Source organism: Rhinolophus sinicus, chromosome 10 (assembly GCF_057876585.1).
Source record: "Rhinolophus sinicus isolate RSI-liver-muscle chromosome 10, RSI-T2T, whole genome shotgun sequence".
Taxonomy (NCBI): domain Eukaryota; kingdom Metazoa; phylum Chordata; class Mammalia; order Chiroptera; family Rhinolophidae; genus Rhinolophus; species Rhinolophus sinicus.
This window is the reverse complement of record NC_142510.1, coordinates 14685768-14711601: the sequence shown is the minus strand read 5'-3', so window position 1 is coordinate 14711601 and position 25834 is coordinate 14685768. Positions and strand designations below refer to the sequence as shown.

General features: G+C 56.5%; 3 protein-coding genes across 11 annotated transcripts in view; 1 reads left to right on the top strand and 2 right to left on the bottom strand.

Moving 5' to 3' along the window:
• CASKIN1 (CASK interacting protein 1) overlaps window positions 1-19988 on the bottom strand; it is a 26857-nt gene extending 6869 nt beyond the window's left edge. Inside the window, exons 1-15 of one of the 3 annotated variants that reach the window (XM_019713121.3) lie at window positions 19860-19988; window positions 4755-4806; window positions 4554-4651; window positions 4211-4356; window positions 4025-4120; window positions 3766-3896; window positions 3207-3315; window positions 3017-3125; window positions 2835-2929; window positions 2556-2673; window positions 1448-1549; window positions 1257-1345; window positions 1092-1176; window positions 916-1007; window positions 83-193 (exon numbers count right to left, since the gene is read on the bottom strand). In XM_019713121.3, coding sequence (XP_019568680.2) covers window positions 83-193; window positions 916-1007; window positions 1092-1176; window positions 1257-1345; window positions 1448-1549; window positions 2556-2673; window positions 2835-2929; window positions 3017-3125; window positions 3207-3315; window positions 3766-3896; window positions 4025-4120; window positions 4211-4354 — 1281 coding nt within the window. In that variant the 5' untranslated portion in view covers window positions 4355-4356; window positions 4554-4651; window positions 4755-4806; window positions 19860-19988. Of the gene's footprint in view, window positions 1-82; window positions 194-915; window positions 1008-1091; window positions 1177-1256; window positions 1346-1447; window positions 1550-2555; window positions 2674-2834; window positions 2930-3016; window positions 3126-3206; window positions 3316-3765; window positions 3897-4024; window positions 4121-4210; window positions 4357-4553; window positions 4652-4754; window positions 4807-10406; window positions 11183-19859 lie in introns of those variants that run through there. The other 2 variants (XM_074322819.2, XM_074322820.2) reach the window with 2 other exon arrangements.
• Window positions 19760-23788, top strand: MLST8 (MTOR associated protein MLST8). 5 transcript variants are annotated; one of them, XM_019713137.3, is made up of 9 exons: window positions 19760-19912; window positions 20431-20605; window positions 20758-20806; window positions 20890-21052; window positions 21488-21563; window positions 21646-21798; window positions 22612-22736; window positions 22894-23057; window positions 23201-23788. In XM_019713137.3, the coding sequence occupies exons 2-9, from the start codon at window positions 20477-20479 to the stop codon at window positions 23317-23319; spliced, it is 978 nt and encodes a 325-aa protein (XP_019568696.1). In that variant the 5' UTR covers window positions 19760-19912; window positions 20431-20476; the 3' UTR covers window positions 23320-23788. The 5 variants fall into 5 exon arrangements, with proteins under 5 accessions (XP_019568696.1, XP_019568692.1, XP_074178929.1 ...); XM_019713133.3 differs by having other exon boundaries at window positions 20755-20806; XM_074322828.2 differs by lacking the exon at window positions 19760-19912 and adding an exon at window positions 19924-20064.
• Window positions 23645-25834, bottom strand: BRICD5 (BRICHOS domain containing 5). Of its 3 annotated transcripts, none has more exons than XM_074322835.2 (6): window positions 25209-25834; window positions 24914-25036; window positions 24554-24709; window positions 24382-24468; window positions 23948-24101; window positions 23645-23847 (listed from the first exon to the last, which is right to left on the bottom strand). In XM_074322835.2, the coding sequence occupies exons 1-6, from the start codon at window positions 25257-25259 to the stop codon at window positions 23753-23755; spliced, it is 666 nt and encodes a 221-aa protein (XP_074178936.1). In that variant the 5' UTR covers window positions 25260-25834; the 3' UTR covers window positions 23645-23752. The 3 variants fall into 3 exon arrangements, with proteins under 3 accessions (XP_074178936.1, XP_019568699.2, XP_019568697.2); XM_019713140.3 differs by having other exon boundaries at window positions 24367-24468; window positions 24554-24697; window positions 25209-25829; XM_019713138.3 differs by having other exon boundaries at window positions 24367-24468; window positions 25209-25828.

The window sequence follows — 25834 nt, the reverse complement described above, 5'->3', positions numbered from 1 at the left end:
TAGGTAGAGGAGAGGCCCCTTAGCTGGAGGCTAGGGGCCCATTTCTGGGTCCTGGCTGGTGAGCAGCGTTCAGGCAGCTCACCTCAGGGGTCATGCGGCTGATGGTGGGCAGGTCGTAGCCAGCGCAGAGGAAGTTGGGGGCATACAGCTGTAGCTGGAACGTGGCGAGCCACTGGCTAACAGCCTCAGCACTCTGGAAGACACAAGGCACCCACTGCAGGCCCACCCGCCCACCTGCCCGCCCACCCGCCAGGCTCGCAACCCAGCCACCAAGGTGCCTCCTTCTCTGTGCAAGCTCAGTCTGCTGTCCGCTGGTCCATCTGCTGCTAGGCCCCGGTCAGTCTGGCACCAGTGCTCCCGCCACTGTGGTCCTGGATGCCGCCGTCTCAAGCATCTCCCAGCATTGCAGCCTCCTTCCATGATGTCCACCAGGAGGGTCCAGCTTCCCTGACCGTCCCTACCCCCCCTTCCTGTACCAGGAACACCCTGCAATGTGGCCCCATGGGAGGGGCTCTGGGAATGGGGCCTCAGCACTGCCCTTCACTCCCTGGAAGGTGGGCTCTGCCCGGAGGTATGCAGGACTCAGCCAGCAGCTCACGCCTTCCCCAGTACGCAGGTCACGCACACAGGCTCCATCTCACGTACACACCTTATCTCATTTCACACCCATGCCCTTTCACACGTACACACACAGGCACACGTGCTCACCTCGTAGTCACACCACCCACACATGCACCTCACACTTGTGTCACACTTCTTAGATACACTACCTCACACGCACAATAGACAACACCTACACACACAGACTGACAGACAGAAGGACGGGGCTGGCCTGTCAGGGCCCCCAGCTGAACCGTGGCCAGGCCAGGCAGGCTACCCGGGTGCCCCTCCATGCAGCTGGCCCAGGCCCTATACCTTGCCCTCTGCCGCCGGCTCCGGCTTCTTGGGTGGCTGTTCCGCATAGACCTGCCCAGCATGGGCCGCTGGAGGCTGGGCCCGGGCCGCGCCTGGGATGAGAGCGTATGGTGGGGCAAGGGCTGCTCAGGGGCCACCTCCCTGCCAGACCCGTTGTGCTGTGTCCTTGCTCTTACCTGTGGAGCCCTCCGGAGGCTTGACAGGGCTGTCCCCAGGGCTGGACTCGGAGACAGACTTCTGGGAGAGCACTGTGGCCAAGAGCTGCAACCCAGACAGGCCGGCTGGCTGGCCAGCGCTACTCTGAGCCCAAGCCACCCTTGCCCTGCCACCACCCCACCTACCTTGACCCCTTCAGAGCCTGCGTGCAGGGTGTGGGTGCCACTGCTCCGGCCACCGGACACACTGCTCAAGCTGCCACTGCGGTCCCCACCTGCCAGCACGAGGGAACATGAGCTGGTACTTGCCCTGCCCAGCCTGGGGGATGCCTTGCAGAAGTGCTGCCATTCTTGCCCTCCAGAGGACCCCCACCTACCTGCAAAAGGCTTCCTTAGCACCCAGATCTCTTCATGGGGTGCAGAGGGTCCCGACGTGCTGCCTCCCTGGGTTGGGCTTGGTTCGGTGCCTGCTCGGGAGCCTGTGAGCCGAGCACAGCCTGAGTCCCAGACCAGCCAAGGCCTGGGGGCCTAACACCGAGAGGAGGGCGTCCCCTGACCCAGCCCCTGAGCCTGGGCAGAGCAGAGCACATGCATGGCTTGGGGGTCAGCACTACAGCCTCCCCCTGCCCTGGCTGTCTCCAAGGAGCTGAGAGACCCTCAGAAGACCCCTCCTCACCCCACACATTTGAGGGCAGGAGTGTGGCAGAGAGGGGCCCAAGCCAAGCTGTTCTAACAGTGGCCCTGTGGTCCCGTGGGAGGTAGATGCACATTGCCAGAGGGTGCAACCTCCTCTGTGTCAGGAGAGCAAGAGGGAGGGAAGAGGCACCCAGGAGCCTGAGGGCAGGGAACTAGATTACCATGGGTGGGCTGGCTACACCCGCTAACTGGACCCCTCTGCTCTTTCACCCCACATGTCCGCCTCCGGATCTCACTAGTCTCCTGTCTGAAACTACTCTACGGCCCTGTAGCCATGTCCTGCCCCTCTCCCTCGCTCTGCACCAGCCATGCTAGCCTTTGGCCCTGTACACATGTCATGCTCTTTCCTGCCTCGGTGCCTTTGCACATGCAGTTCCTGCTGCTTGGACTGATGGACTGCTCTGCCTGTGGCCGGTCCCTTCCGTTTCTCAGGGCCTTCTCTGACCACCCTGTCTAAACCACGTTCTCTGTGTCACTGGTTGGTACATTTCTTTCCGGGTCTCCTTCACTGTTCCCTGCTCCCCTCCCTCCCGGGGAAGGGCTCCTTGAGAGCAGAAATGATGTCCACCTGGGTCTCCATTTATTCCTAGTGGCTGGTGGGCAATGTCTGCTGAATAAGTGAAGGAATGGGCAGGACACCGAGAAGGAGACACCTGGCAGGACGCACTGCTGGACACCACTTGGGACCCCACCCCCAGCAATGGCTAGAGCTCGGTCCTGGTCCTGCCACCCAACACACACATGCACTTGCTTCCTTCCGGCCCGAGCCCAGGCCTGGGTGGGACTTGCCTGCTCGCTTGACAATGGCCTCGCCCAGGGAGGATGGGAAGTAGCCCACCCGGTCATTGCCTGTCCGGTTGTCGTGGATACAGCCCTTCCACCGGCCGTCTGGATGCTGCTCAAGGACCTGGCCAGGTGAGGTGGGGGAACACTCAGGGAGGCTTCCAGGTCAAGCTGGTGGGTGACCTGGGCCCCCTCCCAGAACCCCAGACTCCCCAGCTGCTGCAGGGGGTGTTGTGGGGTGAGTGTCCCAGGTCCCACCCATCCCTGCATCCAGGCCCTCCTTACCGTGATGATGTCCCCAGCTTTCACGTTCAGGCTGGTCAAATCATAATTATTGCAATAATCCTTGGTTGCCCGGACCTGCAGAGCCGCTGAGGCCTCTGGGGACACAGAAGGTGGAACCCCCAGTTCTGCAAACCGGCCTGGCCCAGGCCCCATCCCAGTCCCCCGGCCCCACCTGGGCCCACCTCGCAACAGCTGCTTGATCTCCTTGCCAGCCTGGGATGTGGTGAACTGGTGCACGATGTCCAGGGCTGTCTGGCTGTAGGTGTTCCTCACGTGGGCGTTGATCCCATTCTGCATGTGCCGGGGTAAGGCCGGTCAGGAGCCCCCCCACGTCCCCACCCGGCCCCAGCTTCCCCTGGGCTCCCAACTCACATCCAGCAGCAGCCGAACCACTTCCGTCTTCCCGCAGAGAGCGGCCTCATGCAGGGCCGTGCCGGACTTGGTCTGGCGGTTAATGTCAATGCCAGCTTGGAGGAGGAGTCTGGCAGGAAGGCAGGGGGAGCAGGCAGGGCCTACAGCAGGAGCCCTCTGCCCCAGCACTTCACAGATGAGCCCCAATTTCCAAGGGCCTGAGGATGAGCCAGCCCTGCCCACCTCCCTGACAACATGGTATCGGACAGTGACCGGCTCTGTGCTAACCCTTCGTAGTGGTTATCTCGTATGTATGCTGGATGTATATATGCTGTGATACCCACCATATATACCCACCATATAGATGGGAAAACTGAGGCTCAGGGAAGTTAGACACAAGGTCACCTAGCAAGTGGCAGGGCCATGAGAAAGCCATGATGTGGGCGGCTAGAGGCGTCCTCGGCATCCAGAAGCCTGACCACGTGCCCACAGCTCCCTGACCACTCCCATCTTGTCACCAAGCCAGGAGCAGGACCCCCCGGAGCTGGGTACCCCTCCCCGCGCCCCCACACGGCCATACCTGATGATGTCAATATGGCCATTCTTGGCTGCCAGGTGCAAGGGGCTGGTGCCATTGGGGTCAGTGGTGTCCCCCGGCCGGGGCTCCAGCAAGGCCGCACACATATTGCTGCTCAGGAGCAGCTGGACCACCTTGAAGGAGGGGTCAAAGTAGGGGGGCCCAGAAATGGGGTGCGGGCTTGCAGGTCTGTCTCCAACTCCAGCCCCAGGAAAGGAAGGCAGAGAAGATGGGAGCGCCGCTCAGCTCCCGGGAGACTTACCCCAACGCGGCCGAACTCACAGGCCAGGTCCAGGGGCGTCTTCCCCGAGTTGTCCACCATGCACGGGTTGGACTGGTGCTGCAGCAGCATCTCAGACTGAGGGGCCCGCAGAGTGCAGTCAGGCCCAGGGCATCCACCAGGCTCACACCGCCCCAGGCACCCTGCCACCCCTGAGGTGGACCTCACCACGTCATAGTGACCGTGCTGGGCTGCCAGGTGGAGGGGGATGTGGCCCTCGTCCGATGGGATGTTCACCGCCGAGCCCGCCTTTAGCACCAGCTTCATGGGCTCCTTCCGACCCTGCCAGGCCGCATAGTGCAGTGGCCGCATGCCTGGGGGCAGGCAGGGGCCATTGGGAGCTTGCCTCTGTCCGAGCTCACCCTTGACCTCCAGGATGTGGATCCCATGAGGACCTGCCTAGACCCAGCCTGAGACCCTGGGCAGACTTCAGTCACGGGACCACCCAGGTCTCTGGGAACCCTGACCTCAGCCACCTGCCCCTGGCTCCGAGGCTCCCGACAGGCCTTGCCTTTGTTGTCCTTGATGTCCACAGCGGCCTGGGCTTCCAGCAGCAGCGTGATCAATTCTGTGTTGCCATTCAGGGCCGCATGGTGCAGGGCGGAGAAGCTAGGGCAGGAGACAAACACATGTGGGAAAGGACCAGGGCACCCCGCCTGCCCCAGGGACCAGCCCCCATCCCAGACTGGCATCTCCCTGGCTTAGAACTCACCCATCCGGGTCTTGGAAGTTGACGTTGATCTTCTTGGTGGAGCCCAGGAGCTCTGGGAGGGGGAAGGAGACAAGTGAGGGAGGCTTTGTCCAGCCCCTGCTGAGGCCTGCCTGGGTCCCAGCCCCCTCTAGGCAGCCTAAGAGCAGGCAGAGGGTGCTGGCTGGCTCCCTGGCAGGCTCGGGGCCAAATCTAGGTCTTTAGTCTAGAAACATTTATTCATTCATTCAACTATGTTCCCTACACTCAGCTCCAGGTACCAGCTTTTGGACCTGGGTTTCCCACTACACTAAGATGTTGGGAGCTTTAAAAGGCCAAGGTCTCCAGGTCCATCCCCGCCTGAGGACAGAAGCCAGGGCTGTGCACCCACACGGGCGCACACACATGTGCACATGTTCCCCCTCCCTTGGGACGCTGGCTGAGCACCTGCTGAGGGTGGGAGGGAGAGAGCCAGCCCAATCTGTCTCTCAGAAGGATCCAGATGGGCTGGGGGTGGCCTGGGAAGGCTGGGACACCCGGAAATGGGGGTGTCTCTGGGAGAAGACTTGCATTTCTAGGATGCCACCTCCCCTCACTCCCAGCCCTGGGCCTGGCCAGGATAGGCGAGCCCCACACAGCAGGGCAGGAAGGGGAGGGCAGGCAAGTGGCCCAGTGCCCGAGTGACCACACAAGAATGGCCACCTCATCTGCGGGGTCAGATACTTGAAGCCCAAGGGGCCCAAGCCCTCCCTTTGGGACTCCAGTCTCCTCCTGGGGCCTCCCTGGTCCTAGCTCACACCAGCTGCCTGCCATAGGAGGGGAGCCCCCCAACATCCTCCCCATGGGCTCAGGTCCAGCCGGACTCGGGCCAAGCCCCTGCCTGTCTAGGCCATGGTTACATAACCCATTTGTGGGTCAGTTGCTCTGTGAGGGAGGGGCTGGCAGGACAGAAGCCCCTTTGTCCAAGCCCAGTACAGAGATGGGGGCAGGGGGCCCAAGGGCGGGGGACTGAGGGAGTCAAGTCACAGAGGGGCTGCTGCAGGGCTGCTCGGGGCAGGATGTGGGTCCCCCAATGGCCCACAAAGCCCACGAAGTCAGACGTGGGCCTGAATTCAAATCCTCACTCTGCACGGTAGTAGCCCGATGGCCTTGGCACTGAGCGCCAAGGGGGCTACGGGAACGCAAAGCGAGTCTCTCAGGTCTAAGGACGTTTCCAGACGCAAAGCAGGAAGGGTCTGGCACAGAGTCAGCTCAGTAAGTGGTGATGACTAATGTCAGCTCTGTAGGTGCCCCACCCCCACCCTTCAGCAAAAGGGGCTTCTGCAGAGGGAGGGCGGGGGCTCCAGGAAGAAAGGTGTCTTCACTCCCTGCCCCTCCCCCACTGCTCAGACACTTTACTGGCACTGAAGTCCATCTATGTTGGCAGCAGTGCCACCCTTCCTTGGTGGTCCAGGCCGAAGCCTTGGAGTCAGCCATGGGTCCCTTCCTGACTACCTTCAATCTTATCCACTGGTAAATCCTGTTGGCTCTACCTTCAAGACGCTCTGAAAGCACATTCTGGATCCCCCCACTTCTCACCACCGACATGGTCACCATCCTTGGCCAGGCCAGCATCTCTCAAAGGATCACTGCCATCACCTCCCCACTGGTGTCCTCACTTCCGCCTTGCTCCCTTCCGTCTATCCGCCATACACACCGAGGTCACTGAGACCATGTTAGAACATGAATCCGATCCATTTGATCTTCTCCTAAAGACCCTCCACCAGCCTGTCTCATTGGATAGTGGCTCTGTACGATCCAGCCTTTGGTTTTCCTCAGCAGCCCTGTGCCAGCCCCACGATGGTGCTCCAGCACGCCGGCTGCCCTGCCACAGGGACCTTGCACATGCTGTGTGTGTGTGTGTGTGTGTCCGAGCTATTCTTCCACATACATTATCCCCACGGCGTCCTCATGTCCTTCAGGTCTTTATCCAAATATCACCTGCTTGACGAAGGCTCCCTGGTCTCCCCATCTAAAATGATAACTCGTCTCCCACCCCATGTCTGTTGGATTTTTCTCTTTAGCCCCCATCACCACCATGAATCTTGTTTACTATCCACCTCTATCACTAAGCTGCTAGCTCCCAGAAGACAAGAGTTGTATCTATTTTGCTCACTGCTGTAACTTTGGTGGCTGAAACAGGGCATACAAGGTGCTCAGTCAATTGGAAACTGAAGTCATGTCCTAGTGCCACACATTCCGTCCAGCTGCCAGGGCTAGCTTCAGGCACATGACCTGTGTAGTTGCTCAGAAGGGCCCCGGTTTGGTTGGATGCTCTGCTGTCCATCTTGGAAATCCCAATTTTTGAACGAGACACCCATGTTTTCCTGTTGCACTAGGTCCTGTGAATTATGCAGCCTGGCCTACCAGAGTCACTTATTAAGCTGAAGAGAGTAAGGCGTGACTGTCCTGTGGGACACCCCCGACCCCGCCCAGGGCCACACTCACTTTCAACCACTGGCCCTGGAACACTGCCCAACTCTAATGTTTGCTGCCCCCGCTTTTCTTAGTTCCAGTGTAGCCCGTTCTCAGCTTTTCCTGTAAGACTGGCCAGCCTGGGCCCCTCTCCTCTCTCTCACATCTGGGGCCCCCCAGGCAGCTGCTGAGCCACGTGCTCCCAGTAGAACCCATAGCCAGGCCCACCTGCTCACCTGGCCATACCTGCAGACGCTGAAATTTGAGAGGGGCTGGAGGTCAAGGCCCAGGAAATGCACAGACACCAGTGGGGAGGAGGAGTCTCCTTCCCGAAGGGAACCAATCCCCACATGAGGAGGGGCAATTGCTAAAGTCACCTCACTCCTCTCCCTGTCACTCGGAGGAGAATAACTGGCATTGGATGGAGAGGAGCTTGATGTCTTAAAGCACCCCCCCCCCAATGCCTGTGGGAAACACTGGGTACCAAGGAAGGTTCCAGAACTGAAACCTGCCTGGGGAGGCTACAACCCATGGAGACAGGTGCTCGGAATGAAGCTGGAGCAGAACATGGCTGAGGGGGCCTGGGTAGATGGGGGAGAAGGGGGCAAGTGGAGCGGGACCAAGGTGAAAGTCTCAGGAGCCCCCTTTCCCTTCCCACGAGGGCACTAAGTCCTACAGATTCCACATCAGTCATAGCGCATAAACTTTGCCCCACAACCCACCCCGTGACTTGGGCTCTCCAGCCTCTTGTCACCTCAGCCCTCTAACGGCTCTCCTGGAACCATCTCTATTTTTGAGGTCTGCTCCAGACTCCAGAGGCCCCAGCCCCTTTCCCACCCTCCACTCACAGATTCCTTCCACCTCTCTGACCAGAGGCTCCTCCAACCACACAAACCACTCATAGGCCACCCCCACAGGGCCACTTCAGTCCCCTACAGGGATGTGGTCCTGCCTCTCTGGTACCATCTCAGAGTGGCTGAACCCTGTGGTGTCCAGGGACAAGGCACCTTCTCAGCTTCCCCAAGGAAGCAGAGCCAGTGCAGTCGCCTCACAGCTCCCCACTGCCTCCTCCCCCAGACAGGGAGCCCCTGGCCAGATGCTGGAGGGGAACTATTAGTGGGCCAAGGTGAGAGAGCACAGGAATGCTGCCCTGAAGTCTTCAGGGAATATGGAAAGGGGAGGTTGGGCCAGAAAGAAGGGTAGGGTACCCCACCCCCAGCAAATGGCCAGCTCTCACCCGGCATTTTTCCTCCAGAGCAGTCTCTTCTCTCCCGCAAGAACAACTGCTAAGCATGCTAGTTAGTGCCTGTGTGTGTAAAGGGAAGCTCCCTTCAAGGCAGGATGGGTGGCTGACAGAGTTTGGGCCCACATTGGGGGGCTGGGGTGGAGGAAAGGTGCCAGCATGGGGAGATCATGGTAATGAGGATCATGGGAATACTTCTGGAGTCTGGGGAGCCCTGTGGAGCACTGCTGGGTGCCCCCCACCCCATGGCCCAAACTCTAGCTGTACTTTGCTGAATCAAAATAAGTCTTACTCCAAAGCAGGCCAGTGTTGCCATGACAACTGAGCTAATTCATGGAGGGATTTCGCTGTCTGATTTATTATACCCGCCCCTGTGAGTCAGAGCCCAGAGACCAGGCCAGGCAGGGGTGGATGTCGAGATCCAGGTGAGGCCCAGGTAATGGTAAAAGTCCCCACACCTTCCCTGGGGGGCCAGAGTAGAAGGGAGGAGGAACCCCCAAGTCTGATGCCCCCACTTCCCTGGCCCACCCACTCTGGGCTGAGGAAATAGTCCTAGTTAGTGCTAACTGAGCACTTAGTGAGAGCCTGGGCTTTAGGTGCGCTCTTTCACTGTCCTTACAACAATGGTAGGAGGCAGGGACCACAAACATCCCCATCCTATAGGTGATGAGACTGAACCCTGGAGAGCTGAAGTTGTCTGTGCTCAAGGTTGCACCGCCACTAGGTGGAGGCCTTGACCTTGCCTTCCACCTCTCAATCCCTCCACCTGCTTCGGAGTCGCAGCTGAGGCTGCCTCTGCCTGGAAGCCCTCCCTTTCTGAGCCCTGAGGCCCTGAAGTCAGCCCCAACTGGATGTGGAAGGCACAGCCAGCCTGAGTATGTATGCCTGCAAGGCCCCGATGTGCAGCTCTCTAATTGCACAGAGCAGACAGGAGCTAGCCCAGCAGGCTGCAGCAGGAGGGTCTTCCTGGGGCTCTAGGATCTACCTCCCACCTGGCCCAAGGCAGTCTCTTCTCAGCATCCCCCCTGGAGAGTGGGGAGGCCTCCCTGGCTTACATATAGTCCGTGGGGGTGGGGTGGGGAGTGGGGTGCCCAGACTTCACGTGCCACCCTGCAAAGCCCTGCCCGCACCCCTACAGGTGCCCTGACACACTGACACAGCCATACGTGCAGCCATACGTGCGCAGCCGCACAAGCAGCTGGTCAACACGCCCATCCATCTATCTCCAGCAGCCCCCGGGGGAGGCTCCGGGTTGAGCTGGGATGAGTGCTGGGATCAGGGCTCCAAGCTCCCAACCCTTCCCTGGGGCCCCTACAGCGCAAGCTCAAGATAGCCAGTGGGAGAATCCCCCTCCCCCACAACCCCTTTTCCCAGCAGGGAAGCCAGAGAGGACCAGGGTCTGCACCTGCTTGGAGCTTAGCCTGCCCTGGGCTGGGCGACCTTGGGTCTCTTTTCCCCCATCACTAAATGGCCCCCAGCCAGCCATGCCTGGACAGCCACACCCCCAGCATGGTTCTGCCCCCCTTTCCCTGAAAAGCATGTTATTAAACATGGGGTGGGGAGGGGGTCTGACCGGGACTGTCTGCTCTGTGATGCCCCTCACCGCAAGGGCCCCCTCCCTCTCTCCATGGGGAGGGCATCCGCCTCGCCCTTTAAAGGCCCAGCAGAGACCTCCAGCTGTCAGCCTGCAGCCCAGGAGGGAGGGATGCAAACACCTGCGACCGGGGAGGTGGGTGCCGCCAGGTGCCCGCTGGGGGGGACTCAGGGTGACGGCCCGGCGCTGGGTGCCGCCCCTCTTCAGTGCTGGGGGCGGGGATGCGGACTGAGGGTCTGGGCGATGCTGGCCCCGCCCCGCCCCCGGGGACCGACAGCATCCCCCTCCCCGCCCTGCGCCAGAAGGGGTGAGGGGCTCGGCGCAGGAGGTGGCCCCCGGGCGTGCCGCGGCTCCCTCCCCCCCACCCCGCGCCCCCCGCACTCACTGGCCTTCCCCGGCCGCGGCCTCTGCAGCAGCCTCTGCGCGGTCCCCACGTCCTCCGCCTTCACCGCCTGCACCAGCTCCTGCTCCTTCCCCATGGCGCGGTCGGGGCCGCAGCGACGCGGCTGCGCTCCGTGCGCTCGGCGCGGCTCAGAGGCGGCGGCGGCCCCGCGGCGCCGGCTGCATCCTCCTCCCTCCCCCGCCGCCTCCTCCGCCTCCCGCGCCCCTCGCCGTCCTCGGGCTCCTGCTCCGGCTCCGGGCGCGGAGGGGGCGGGGAGCGCGTCACGGGCGGGGGGCGGCCCGGGGGCGGGGGCCGGCGGCGGGCGCGGGGCTGGGGCGCGGCACCTGGCGCCGCCTCCCGGACGCCTGGGTCCCCCTCCTGCGGCCGCTGACCTCCGTTCGCCCGCGCCCGCCGCGCGCCAGGCTCCTTGGCTCCACCCCTACATCAGGCCGCGTCCTCCCGAGACGCCCCCTCCCCACGTGCGGGCAGCGCGGGTCAGGCCCGGCCTCTGCGGACACACCGCAACCCTTTGCGAGCGCCGGTGGCTGGGGACATCATCCACCGCGGGAATGGACCCCGAGCCCCGACACGGCGGCGGCGCGAGGCTGAGCCTGAGAAAGGCTTCCAGAGGCTGCGGGACCCAATGGGGGGAGGGACTCGGCGGCAGTGGGCAGGCGAAGACCCGGGCACAGAGAGACCCGGGCACCAGAGGCGGCACGGGAATCGGCCCGCCAGAGGCTGTCAGACATTTCTGGCCCGTGGTTCCCGTGGGAGGTGTCGAGGGACTGTGAAGAGGAATCTCCCAATAATGAATTCAGTGTCAGGGAACCCGCACCCCCACCCCACCAGCACCACTAACAACTGCACCTTCCCCTGCTGCCTCGGGCTCTCTCCACAAACAACACAGGGCGACAGCACTCAATCTGAACTCCAACCCCAGTGCAGCACCCCCAACGGTTGCAGCCCCCCACCTACTAAGGGGGGGCCTCAACCCCCCATCTCCAGCACTAATGGGGTCACAGGCCAGCCCAGCAGCAAACTGAGCCCTCACCCAAGCCTGCTTATACTCCAGCCTCCAGCCACAGACTCTGGCATCGCCAGACAGGACAGTCCTGCTTGACAGACACTTGACCCCCCTTCTACATGCACATACAGAGGTCTCACCTTTCTGACCTCCTTGGCCTCAAGCCCTCATCTTGTCATGGCTGCAGCCTTCCAGAGACAGCCGTCTTGGGGTCTGTGTTCTGGCTCAGGCTCAGTTTCATTTTCATTTGCACGGAGGGGAAGATCAAGGCCGTTAGGAACATTTGGTAAGTTCGCCCAAATGATGGCCTGATTCCCCACTTCTTATGGCCCAGACCATCCAGCACCTCCAGAAGGAAGGTGACCAGAGGGTGGAGGAGGGGAAGCAGCGGGCACTGGGATCCCCTGATCCAGGCACGTGGTCATTCCCCACCCCACCTCCATTGGGTCTCCTGTGAAGTTTAGGGAGCAAGACTAGGTCTGGGCTGCCAGAGGGGTCTCTAAAATGCAAGGGCCCTTCCCCAATCCTTTATGGTGACCAATTCCTGTGCATCTATCTTGGGTCAGGAACCCATGGTAGTCACTTCATAGATAAACTTGGACTTAATGTGCCCATTTTACAGATGAAGAAACTGAGGCTTAGAGAAGCCGAGTGAATCACCTGAGGTCCCAGAGTCTCCAAGTCATGAGTCTGAGCTTTGAACCCTCACTGGCCTCTGCATTTGTCCCAGTTCTGCCTCTTTCTGGCTTTTTCTGGTCACTTTGTCTTTCTGAGTCTCTTTCCCCTCTGTAAAATGTAGTAAGAATGCTACTCCCCTTAGGTTATTTGAGGATTCATTGTGATGCTATCAATAAAACACTTTGCAGTAGAAATTAGTAAGTGCTCGACAAATGGTTGCTGTGGATATTGTGATATACTTGGGTCTCCCTACCTGGGCTGTTGGAGAAATGACTATACTTTACTCATCTTTGTATCTGCAGAGCCTAGCTGTGTGCCTAGCACACAGGAAGCACCACAAAAAAATAAAAATAAAAAGATAGCTATCATCCTTACCATTATTTCTATGTTTTGGCTGGCTAAGGTAAACCACTCTGGCCTGAGCCTAACATTTGCAGGGCCTGGGGCAAGAATAAAAACAGAAGCCCATACATTGAGTGTCTAAATATTTAAACATAAATCATGCCAATAACCTATTAAATACAATATGTTCTACCCTCCTACCTTGACAAATATACCTTCATCATGACCTGAAAGGCGAAATTCCAAGTCAGAATGATTGGATGCCTCTGGATAATGAGCTGGCCCCTGCCTGCAGCTGCAGAACCTCTGTTCTCTGCCCAGCTCCAGCTCCATCTATACCCCACAAACAGGCATCCTTTGGTCTCTCCTCACACCTAAGGGTGGCCACCTTGCTGTGGTCCACCTTCAGGAGGACAGACCTGGGAAGAGAGCTGTACAGATTCTCCTAGATTCACAGTGCTTGGTGAGGCTAACACCCTAGGAAGGGAGCTACTGGCCAACACCGTGACCTTGGTCAAGCTCCAGACACTCAGCTGCCTCATCTGTAAAATGGGCCAGTAGCTCTACCTGCAGCCCAGGGTTGATGAGAGGGCCCACATGAAAACAGATGTGTGTCATCCCCCCCCCAGCCTAGGGATGGGGGCAGTACAGCAGGCCAGCTGATTCAGCTGGGGGATGCGGATGCAGAGACGAGGGACTTGGGCAACCCTCCAGGAAGTCGGGCCTCTGAGGACTAGGACGATCCCCGGGAGGGGCCGCTGAGCCAGCAGAATTTCTGAGGCTCAGCCTGGAGTAGAGCTGGCGGCCACTTCACTGCAGCCCAGTCTGGCCCCCTTCCCAGCTGCATGGCAGCCTCCACCAGCAGGCTCAGCCCCTGGTCCTGCCCACCAGCTGTGCGCCTACTCAGGTGCTCCCTGGTGCTCCTCCCCACCTCACCCCCCCCAGCCCTGGTGCCCAGCCCCTTATGTATAAAATGGTGGATGACAAAAGTTACCCTCCCCAAGACTGCTGGGAGCGTGCAGCATATGTTAGCTGCCATGGTTTCTACTCCGTAAAGTGCTCAGCTGGTGCTTGGTACATAAGAGGGTATCCACATCGACTCATCCTGTCCCCTCTTCCTGCCCAGCAGAGATGCTGGAGCTGCTCAGGCTAGGCGGGGAACCTGGCCCGGTCTGTCAATCACCCCTAGGCACTGGACATGTGCAGCCCCAGGCTCCACCCAGAACTCCCACAGAAAAGGCAAAGAGCGCAGGGCCTGTCCCCTGGACCCAAGGTGGTAACTCCACAGACCCCTGGCCACGTCTTCCAACCGTCCCTCAGCCCCACTCCTCTCTCCTGCTCTCAGGTTCCTTTGCCGGTTTGCTTTGGACATCCTTCAGGTGCTGGGGTTCACAGGGCTCTTCCTCTCCCAGCTTTCTGAGCCCGCGTAGTTATCTGCCACTTCCAGAGCTGCCTCTGAGCCTGGCGGAGGGGCTGCCCTGGAGGAGTAGTAACTCCTGTACTTATAGAGGAAGATGAGGAGGACATACAAGACGCAGGGGCTGCCCAGAGAATAGTCACCTCAGCCAGAAGGGAGGAGACCAAGGGATGACAGCTGAGCCCAGCAGGATAGGTGCTGTCATGTTCCAGCCATGTGCCCTTGGACACATGACTCTACACCTCTGAGCCTGAGTTTTCTCGTCTCCAAAATGGGGGTGGTTTCTCCTTGGCAGAGCTATTGTGAAGACCTGATGTATAACGTAGGTAAAACGCTCAGCATAGTTTGGTGGTTCCAAAAATGTTAAAACAGAGTTACTATGTGACCCAGCAATTCCACTCCTAGGTATATAGAGAAATGAAAACATGTACTCAGAAAGATGCTTGTACAGGAATGTTCATAGCAGCATCATTCGTAACAGCCAAAAAGTGGAAACAACTCAAGTGTCCATCAACTAATGAATGGATAAACAAACTGTGGTCTATGCATACAATGGAAAATTATTTGGCCATAAAAAGGAATGAAGTACTGATACTTGTTATAACCTAGATGAATGTTGAGAACATGAAAGAAGCCAGACACAAAAGGCCATGTATTGTATAATTCCATTTATATGAAATATCCATACAGGCCTTGACGAACACAGATGCAAAAATTCTCAACAAAATATTAGCAAACTAGATTCAAAAATACATTAAAAGGATTATACACCATGACTAAGTGGGATTCATCCCAGGGATGTAAAAATGCTTCGACATCTGTAAATCAATCAGTGTGATACATCACATTAACAAAATAAAGGATAAAAACCATATATAATCATCGCAATAGATGCAGAAAAAGCATTTGACAAAATTCAACATTCTTTATGATAAAAACTCTAAACAAAGTGGGCACAAAAGGAACATATCTCAACATAATAAAGGCTACATATGATAAACCCACAGCTAATATCATACTCAATGGTGAAAAGCTGAAAGCTTTTCCTGTAAGATCAGGAACAAGACAAAGTTGCCCACTTTCTCCATTTCTATTCAACATAGTATTGGAAGTTCTAGCCACAGCAATCAAACAAGAAAAAGAAATAAAAGGCATCCAAAATGGAAAGGAAGAAGTAAAACTCTCATGATTTGCAGAAGACATGATGCTATATATAGAAAACCCTAAAGATTCCATTAAAAGACTATTCAAACTAATAAATGAATTCAGTAAAGTTGCAGGATATAGAAATCTGTTGCATTTCTATACACCAATAATGAATAAGCAGAAAAAGAAATTAAGAAAACAATCCCATTTACAACTGCATCAAAAAGCAGAAAATATCTAGGAATAAATTTAACTAAAGAGGTGAAACACTTCTATTCTGAAAACTATAAGACACCAGAGAAAAAAATTGAAAAAGATACAAATAAATGGAATGATTTACCTTGCTCATAGATTGGAAGGATTAATATTGTTAAAATGTCCTTACTACCTAAAGCAATATACACATTCAATGCAATCCCTAATTCTTCTTAGAATTAGAATACTAATTCTAAAATTTATATGGAACCACAAAAGACCCTGAGTAGCCAAAGAAATCATGGGAAAGAACAAAGTGGGAAGTATCACTCTCCCTGATATCAAACTATATTACAAAGCTACAATAATCAAAACAGTATGGTACTGGCATAAAAAACATATATATAGATCAATGGATTAGAATAGAAAGCCCAGAAATAAATCCTTACTTATATGGTCAATTAATCTACAAGAAAGAAGACAAGGATATACAATGTGGTAAAGTCTCTTCCACAAGTAGTGTTGGGGGGGCAGCCGGATGGCTCAGTTGATTAGAGTGAGCTCTGAACGACAGGGTTGCCGATTCGATTCTCACATGGGCCAGTGAACTATGCCCTCCACAGAGCTGCTGCTGAGCTTCCAGAGGGGCGGCCGGATGGCTCTGTTGGTTAGAGTGCGAGCTCTCAACAAGGTTGCTGGTTCAATTCCTGCATAGGATGGTAGGCTGCGCCCCCTGCATCTAAGATTGAAAACGGCGACTGGACTTGGAGCTGAGCTGCACCCTCCACGTTTAAATTGAAGGACAATGACTTGGAGCTGATGGGCCCTGGAGAAATACACTGTTCCCTAATATTCCCCAATAAAATGTAAAATAAAATAAAAATAAGTACTGTTGGGAAAACTGGACAGATACATGCAAAAAAAGAATGAAACTGGACCACTTTCTTACACCATATACAAAATAAATTCAAAATGGATTAAAGCCTTAAATGTAAGTCCTGAAACCATAAAATTCCAAGAAGAAAACACAGGCAGTACAGTCTTTGACATCACTATTGGCAATACCTTTTTTTCTTTTTTAAGGGCACTCTCCATGATAATTTTTTTAAAATAAATTTTATTGGGGAATACTGTGTTTCTTTTTTTTTTTTTTTTTTTTTTTTTTTTTTTTTTTTTTTTTTTTTTTTTTTTTTTTTTTTTTTTTTTTTTTTTATTAAATTTATTGAGGTGACAGTTGTTAGTAAAATTACATAGATTTCAGGTGTACAATTCTGTATTACATCATCTATAAATCCCGTTGTGTGTTCATCACCCAGAGTCAGTTCTCCTTCCATCACCATATATTCGATCCCCCTTACCCACATCTCCCACCCCCCACCCCCCAGAATACTGTGTTTCTACAGGGCCCATCAACTCCAAGTCGTTGTCCTTCAATCCAGTTGTGGAGGGCGCAGCTCACTGGCCCATGTGGGACTCAAACTAGCAACCCTGTCGTTCAGAGCTCATGTTCTAACCAACCGAACCATCTGGCCGCCCTTGGCAATATCTTTTTTGATATGTCTCTTCAAACAAGAGGAAAACAGAAAAAATAAACAAATAGGACTACATCAAACTAAAGTTTTTGCACAGCAAAGGAAACCATCAACACCATAAAAAGACAACTTACTGAATGGGAGAAGATATTTACAAATGATACATCTGATAAAAGGCTAATATCCAAAATATATACGGAACTCATACAACTTAACACAACACACACACACACACACACACACACACACACAAATCCAATTTTAAAAATGGAGCAGACGATTACACCTTTCTCCAAAGAGGACATACAGATAGCCAACAAACATATGAAAAGATGCTCAACATCATTAATCATCAGGAAAAATGCAAACTAAAACCACAATGAAATATCACCTCCTGTCAGAATGGCCATCATCAATAGATCAACAAACAACAAGTGCTGATGAGCATGTGGAGAAAAAGGGACCCTCATGCACTGTTGGTGGAACTGTAAACTAGTGCAGCCACTATGGAAAACAGTATGGAGATCCCTCAAAAAACTAAAAATAGAGCTGCTACACAACCCGGCAACTCCACTTCTGCATATGTAGCTGAAGAAAACAAAAACACTAATTTGAAAAGATATCTGTACCCCTACGATCACTGCAGCACTATTTACAACAGCCAAGATATGGAAGCAACCTAGATGTCCATCAATAGATATATGAATAAAGAAAACATGGTATATATATACTATATATAAACTATACATACATATAGTATATATATACGTACACGACAGAATATTATTCAGCCATAAAAAAAAATTAAACCTTGCCATTTGCAACAACATGGATGGACCTAGAGGATTTTAAGCTACGTGAAATAAGTCAGACAGAAAGACAAATACCATAGGATTTAACTTATATGTGGAATCTAAAAAAATAAAACAAATAAACAAAACAGACACATAGAGAACAAGCTGATGCCAAAGGGGAGGGGGGAGGGGAATGGGAATAAAAAATAAAAGGAAAAAAAGAAATATCCAAAATAGGCAACTCCACAGAGACAGAAAGTAAACTGGTGGTTGCCAGGGGGTGAGGGGGTGAGAGGGGAGGGGGAATGAGGAGTGACTGCATAACGGGTATGGGGTTTTATTTTGGAGTGATGAAAACGTTCTGGAAGTAGACAGAGGTGTTGGTTGTACAACCTTGTGAATATACTAAGAGCCACTGAATTATAAAAATGGTTAATTTCATACTATGTGAATTTCACCTCAACACAAAAACACCAGCATAATGCCCCACACAGAATAAGCCCTCAAAATGCTATGAAAGGTGCTGAAAACCAGGAGTGTGGAAGGTACAGAGGTTGAGGGGAAAGCATCCTAGGTGTGGGAAAGGATTCAAAGGGGAGTGTGTGGTGGCAAATCCAATACTGTCACCTACTCTGGCCAGAAAGAATACTTCATCGACGGAGTGGGGAGAGAGGGAGAAGTCTGCAGGGTTCTTAGCGATCAGGCCCAATAGCCTGGGGGGTGACCGGAGACTCCTGAAGGCTTCTAATTACTCAGACTTAGGTTTTTAAAAGATTATTCTGCAATATGATGGACAGCCTGGAGGAGAGCCAGAGTGATGTGGGGAGGCAGGTCAGGATGCTATTATGAAAGAGGGGGTGGCAGATGCACCCAAGTCACTCCTTGCTGTAACACCCAGCTGGCCACTGTGCCACAGAAGGGGTATATAGGTCTGTGGTGAACTATCTTGGCTATAGAAAGTGCAGGTGTCTCTGGGGACTTCAAGGAACAATGTAGCACAGGGAGCCAGGTCTGAGCTGGAGTAGAAGGGCCCAAAGCAGGGCTACTACTGGAAGCCCCAGAGGGTGGGCGAAACGCCCAAGACAGTATGGCGTGCAGACATAACTCTGGAGGGCACCAGCACTTAAGGGAAGGCAGAGAAAGAGACTGAGTGCCTGGGCAAGAAGCTAGTCGACAGGAACTTTCCAAGAGCAGTGCTGTCAGCCACTGTGCAGACATGTCAAGACTGCAGAAGAAAAAGTATCAACTGGGTTTGGCAGCATGAAAAGGCCAGTGGCCTTGTGACATTTCCACTGGAAAGCTGGGGGTAAAAGACACACAGCAGGTTGAGGAATGAGCGGCAAGTGAGGATGCACGTGGAGCCAGCCAAGCAGTGAAGACAGCTCTTTGGAGGAGAGTGCTGGCTGGAAAGAGTTCCGTTGTGTTAGGGTGTTGAAAGGCTGAGGGAAAGGAAGGAGTGGAGCTGGAGAAGGTACTGGAAGGAGGGTTCCCAGGACCCAGGTTTGGGTGGATGGGCGAGGATATGGCCTTGGTCAAGGCGCCAGAGGAAGGATGGGGTGATGCAGCTGCGTTTTAAGTGTGGGGGGAATAAACGGTGGAAGAGCCGGTCTCTAGGACTCATTTTTCTGTGAAAGAGGTCACCACGTGCGTGGACTGTGGGAGAACTGGCATGGAAAATGTGGCATAAGGGACCCCAGTCTAGGAGGGGCCTGGACTAAGTGGGGAAGCAGGGGCGGGGGGGGGGTTCGGGGGGGTCGCCCCCCCCCACGAGGGTCAGGACTGGGCTAGACGGGCCTGAAAGGGCCCGCACTAGGGTTGCCAGATCTAGCAAATAAAACTAAAGGGCTCCTAGTTACATTTGAATTTCACGTAGGCAATGAATCAAGTTTTAGAGTATGTCATGTGATACTTGGGACATACACTACGAAAATTAGTTTTGCTTATCTGAAATTCAGATGTAACTAGGCGTCCGGTAATTTACCTGGGAATCCTGACCGGCGTGAGGAGTAGGGGAGCCAGGCAAGGGGGGGGTGGGGGGGGGTGGCGTGACGGGCCTCGGGACCCAAGCCTGGAAAATGGGTAGCCATGTCACAACGGTGGGGTGCTCTAGTGGGGAGAAGGCTGGGCCGCTGCCTTACTCGTCCACCCCGCGCCAGACTCAGACGCCAGATACAGGCAGCACCGAGGCCTCGACTCTGGCTCTTCCCGGAGGCGAGGGGCCCCAATACCAGAACTTTGGTCTCGTCCCACCCACCCCCGTAAGCTCGTGGTGTCGCCCTAATGGCCTATCGATAACTCTACGCTCGGCCTCAGCCTTTATCGACTCACTTCGGCTCCGCTCGCCGTCCTGGACCACGGCGGAGCGCAGAGCCGCATGTAAGGTACGGAGGCCGCGGGACGAAGGCTGGAAAGCGGCTGCCGGGTGGCCGGAAGAGCGCGCCCGGGGGAAGCGGGCCCAGCGGGACGGAGCCAGGGCGGTCGGCGGAGCACTGGGGAGCGCGAGGGTCCCGCCAAGAGCGCCCCCTCCCTTCAGGTCTCGCCACCGGCTTGCTACGCATGCGCAGCCGCAGTGTTCGGCTTTCCTGGCGGCCCGTCTGCCGCCTTGCGCACGCGCGGCACGCCCCTGCGGCAGTGCGGCACCCCGGGTGTGACTGCCCCCTGCCGGCGGTGGATGGGGTGGCGTCTCGGCCCGGTCTGGGGGGCCAGGGAGGACCACAGGCCTTGGAGCTGGAAGCTGCCCCGGTCGGTTGTCACGCATGTCCCTGAACTTCTCCGAGCCTCAGTTTCCCCTATCTCTGAAATACGAATGATAATACCTACCTCTCAGCAACAAGTGGACCTATAATCTGTGTAAGACAGAGGATATACCTCAAATATTATTCGCTTTTCTCTTTTCTAGATGCTCTGACCTTTGATCCCTGCCGAGTCTTCCAAGCAGCCACAACATGAACACATCCCCAGGCACGGTGGGCAGTGACCCGGTCATCTTGGCCACTGCGGGCTATGACCACACGGTGCGGTTTTGGCAGGCCCACAGTGGAATCTGCACCCGCACAGTACAGCACCAGGACTCTGTATCCTCAACTGGGGAGGTCGGGACGGTGGTGCTGGGCGGGACGCCTGGTGGGGTGAACAGCCTGGGCAAAGGCCTGGGGTGGGAGGATGCAGCTGAGCAGATGGGGGAGGCCTTGAGGACTCTGCTCGTCGTCCTTAACAGAGTGAGCAGGTGAACGCGCTCGAGATCACACCTGACCGAAGCATGATCGCTGCTGCAGGTACCTACACCCTCAGTCCAACCCCTAATCTAGAGCAAGTTGCTCTAGGCACAGCCACACCTCAGTAGGACCTGTACCCACAGGTTATCAGCACATCCGCATGTATGATCTCAACTCCAATAACCCCAACCCCATCATCAGCTATGACGGCGTCAATAAGAACATCGCGTCCGTGGGCTTCCATGAGGATGGCCGCTGGATGTACACCGGTGGAGAGGATTGCACCGCCCGGATCTGGGACCTCAGGTGTGGGGGCCTGCTGCATGGATATGTGGGGGTGACAGCCAGGCTGGAGACTGCTTCCGGTTGGGTCCCCTCCAAGCAGAGGCTGAAACAGGGTTTGCTGTGCGGGTGATTTCTTGAGGGCAGTGAGGAAAGCAAGTCAGGGCCGAGAGGAAGCAACACAAAGAGAAGTCTAGCCTCAGCCTGATCCCACAGGAAGCTCTGGAGCGCAAACTGCATCAAACAGCAAGTTCCACCTTGGGGCAGGGTGCCGGCCTTTACGCCCCTTCTGACTCAGTCATTGGCTTCAGGCCGCCCCTAGGGAAGGCTGAGCCTCCCAAGTATTTCTTGGGGGGCACCTCCTCAGCAGAGGAACAAGGATAAATGGCCAGGGAAAGGACATCTGGGTGGGGCACCAAGAGCGTCTACTACAGACAGTGTACGTCTCCTACCCCGAAGGTCCCGGAACCTTCAGTGTCAGCGGATCTTCCAGGTGAATGCGCCCATTAACTGCGTGTGCTTGCACCCCAACCAGGTGAGGGGTATGCACAGGGCTGGGTACCCCGGGGCTTTGGATGGCAGGGGTCCTGCCCTACCTCACTTCTCCTGCACCCCAGGCGGAGCTCATTGTAGGTGACCAGAGCGGCGCCATCCACATCTGGGACTTGAAAACTGACCACAATGAGCAACTGATCCCTGAGCCTGAGGTCTCCATCACATCTGCGCATATAGACCCAGACGCCAGCTACATGGCAGCAGTCAATAGCACCGTGAGTCCTGGGGTGGGTGCAGTGGGGGAGGCCAGCTCAGCACCCAGCCCCTTATTTCCCTGATTCCCCACAGGTGGGTTATGCCCCAGATGTCCCCTAGGCCCCGCCCCTTGCCCCACGGTCCTGCTTCCCCCTCCTGGGCTCCAGCTCCAACCTAGCCACCAAAGTCAGATGCCACTTCTCACTACTTGCGGTAGCCCCATCAGCAGGTTCCATTTCCTGAATCTCTCAAGTCTGCCCCTTTCCTCCTCCCTATTGCCCCCTGGTCCAAGTCTCCCTTGTCTCCCCATCTCTGACCTCCCTCCCTCCTCTCTGACCTCCCCGCACCCGGATCCCTTCTCTCTCTGCAACCAGAACACCCTTCAGTAGTACCAGCCTGATCTCGTTGTTTTCCTGGGTCTTTACCATGGCCTCACGATGCTGTGGGTTGGCCCCTGATCTCCTGTCCAGACTCATCTTCTCCCCTTAACGTCCATTCAATCATTCGTCCCAGGACATCCCCAGACTGCTCTCTTCTGAGTCTTTGACTGCTGTTCTCTCTCTCTGGGGTGCCCTCCTCCCATCTCATTTTTCACATTCCAGTTGGCCAGCAGCATCTTCCAGGAAGGCTGGCATGGCCTGCCTTCTGCTCTCAGCCCAGCAGGTGTTCCCTGCAGGCAGGACCAGATGTGCCTGCCACATGTCCCCAGCCCCCAGATCCCTGTGCACAGCCACAGTGTTGGATGGCGGCCCCTAGATCGGGGTCCACCTGCTGGGGCATCCTTCCCCATGTGTCAGACTAGAGGCTCCAACGACTTTCCTCCTACTCCTCAGGGGAACTGCTATGTCTGGAATCTGACAGGCGGCATTGGCGACGAGGTGACACAGCTCATCCCCAAGACCAAGATCCCAGCACACACCCGCTATGCCTTGCAGTGCCGCTTCAGCCCAGACTCCACGTGTGTGCGGGGCTTCTGGGGACGGGAGCCCTCAGATGGCTTTGGGAGGAGGGGACTTGTCTGGGGCTGGGGGCTTGATTGGTTGGTGGAAAGCAAGGGGGTGTAGGGTTGGAGTGGCTGATGATGACACCCCCGCCACCCTCACACCTACCCCTAGGCTTCTTGCCACCTGCTCAGCAGACCAAACTTGCAAGATTTGGAGGACATCCAACTTTTCCCTGATGACGGAACTAAGCATCAAGAGCAGCAACCCTGGAGAGTCGTCCCGAGGCTGGATGTGGGGCTGCGCCTTCTCGGGGGACTCCCAGTACATTGTCACTGGTGAGCCCCACCCGCCCTGCCTTCCTGCCCCGCTAGCCCACTGGCAGCTGCTGCTACTCCCCTGCCACCTGGGAGCTGGCCTCCAGCGTGGCCCAGCCTGGGGCTGCATTCTGACCTGCTGCCCATGCTCTCCCTCCCTGCAGCTTCCTCTGACAACCTGGCCCGGCTCTGGTGTGTGGAGACAGGAGAGATCAAAAGGGAGTACGGCGGCCACCAGAAAGCCGTGGTCTGCTTGGCTTTTAATGACAGCGTGCTGGGCTAGCCTGTGTCCTGGTGGGATTGCAGGCAGCCATCCGATGGCATCGGCTAGAGGTGACTGTTCAGCTGCCGAGGTCAGAGTGAACTCCCACGGGCTAGCATCTACGAGCCTAGGCTAGCTGGACCGGACTGACCTACCCTGGCCCCCTTGGCCGGCCTAGATCGGCAGGCCAGTCTGCCTGGGGGCTCTTGTAGCCCGCAGTTGTTTATCTGGATGTAACAGGGCTCGGGAGGCCGACCTGAGGCAGCCTGGCTGGTGGCCCCCTCCAAGCCAGTGCTTTTCCCCCTCCCTGCCCCTGTTTCGTGTCCTGAATCCACAGAGAACACCATCATGGTCAGGTGGAGGGGTTTATTAACCCCCGCTGGCTGCTGCCCTCCACAGTACTGGCGACAGAGCCAGCTGGCTGGCTGGCCTGTGGGCTGGGCGGGCTGGGGGCTCAGTCTGGGAGGTAATAAAAGCAGACTGACACGCAGACGTTGCTTGGGAAGCAGATGTCGATGCACAGGTAGATCAGCCGCTGCCTCTGGGGCCCTGCGGGAAGGGGACTCCATGAACCCCCAGGGGCCCCTTCCCCTCTCCCAGACTATCCTGTGGGATCCCAGGCCTTTCCCCACAGCCGGCCCTGACTCACCCTTGGCTCGACGGGCCCAGTAAATGGGGGTCTTCTCGCAAAGGTGCCTCACCGAAGCCCCCACCTGGGCAGGGTCCACCTCATGGCTCCCAAGCACTGCTAGCAACTCCTGGGCATAGTGTGTGTCCCGGCTGGGGCTGTGAGACCCTTGGGCCTGCGGAGAAGGCTCTGCTTGGCCATGGGCCAGGGACACTTGCACTGCCTCCTCTGGCTGGGCAGGGCCCACGCATCCTTGGATATACCAGCAACGTGCCAGCCCCGCCCTCAGCTCTTGTCAGCAGCCTTAGCCAAGGGAAGATAGAGCTTCTGTTCCCCTGAAACTGGAGCCCCAGCCTGCCCTGGGCCCGGGCTGTACACAGGACGCTTTGTCTGGCCTCCGGCCCAGGAAGCTTGGCCATGTGCAAGCAGGGGCTGCTCACCCTTGAGGTATTCACCAGAAGCTGCAGGGTCTCACGATCTTGGGGCTCCATCAGGCGGAGGAAGCAGGCCTGGTGCTCCGGGGGGCGGTAGCAGACACAGCCCTGGGGAGGCAGGCAGGTGAGGCAGGCCCACCTGAACACCCATGGGCAGTGACCTCCTCCCCCCCCCACCCCTGGGCCTACTCACGCTCTGCCCATCGAACAGCACTGCCCAGCTGCGATTGCTCTGAGCTGGGGTCACCCTGATGGTCGCCATGTTCCGGGCCACGTCCACCTGGGCAGTTTGGTTGGACTGGTACACCCTGGGGCTCGGGAGGGTCAGACGGAGAATCTGCAGCAGTGGCTTAATGGAAGCCAGAACTCAGCCGGGCAGACTGGGGCAGCCCTCCCACCCCCACCCCCAGCCCTGCTGCGAGACTTCTGACGCTTCCATCTGTCCTCCCACCATCAGCTCAGCTCCGAGCCCTGGCTCCACCGGAGAGCTAGAGGTACTGGCCTCTCCCCCGCTTCCCACTGTCCACACCCCACCCTGGTCCTAAGGGCTCACCTTGGAAGGCCTGGGAGCAAAGCCAAGAAGCCCTCCAGCCACAGCCACAGCCACGGCCAGTGCCAACAGCAGCAGCAGCAAGCCAGCAGCTCTCCAGCCCCCATGGCAGGGCCTGGGTTTCACCTGAGGGCACATTTCAGTCAGTGGGGGCCTGGAGCGGAGACCTGGGAGCAGGCTGGCTTGGGGAAGGTAGGGGCTGAGGTGTGGGAGATGGGTGCAACCGTCCTGTCCCTGTTCAAGGCATGCCCTGAGTCTTCGTCCCAGGAGAGGGCACTGGGTGGTGGGAGGCACTCACCCTGACAGGCCCCGGCCCCGGGTCCTCTGCACAGCAGCTCCCCTGCTCCATGCTGCAGCCCTGGTGACAATGCACTGATTGTCTGCCGCCCCTTGGAGTCAGCCAGGGAAACCTCAGGATGCCTCAGATGAGCCAAACAACCGTCCTGGCCCCCTCCCCTCCTGACCCCACTGCCTCCTCCCCAGCCCAGCTACCTGAGCCAGGACAGCCCTCTCTCCACCTGGGGTGGGGGAGTAGTTGCTTGTCCCCGTGCCTGGCTCTCCTGACACCTGCAAACTAGAGAGCACATGGGCCTGGGAGGGCGTGAGAGCATGGCAGTCATGGGAATCAAGTCCCACTGGATGGCACAGAGGGCAGCCCGGGCCTGGCCACGACTTTGTAGTCTGGTCGGGGCAGATTTGATTTTTCTTCAAGAGGCCTAGTTCTAGTCTTCTCGGGTTACCTCCAGACTCCCAGCGCTGGGCACAGCCTGGCACACAGCAAACCACCAGTGCGTGTTTCATGACAGATTGGTATTGGACTCTGCTCCACCTCCCTTCTTCCCTCCCCATGCACCCCAGCGGATTCCCAGACCCCAACACAAGATGGGTTGGGGTTGCCCAGCATCCACAGGGCTCATGCCGGCG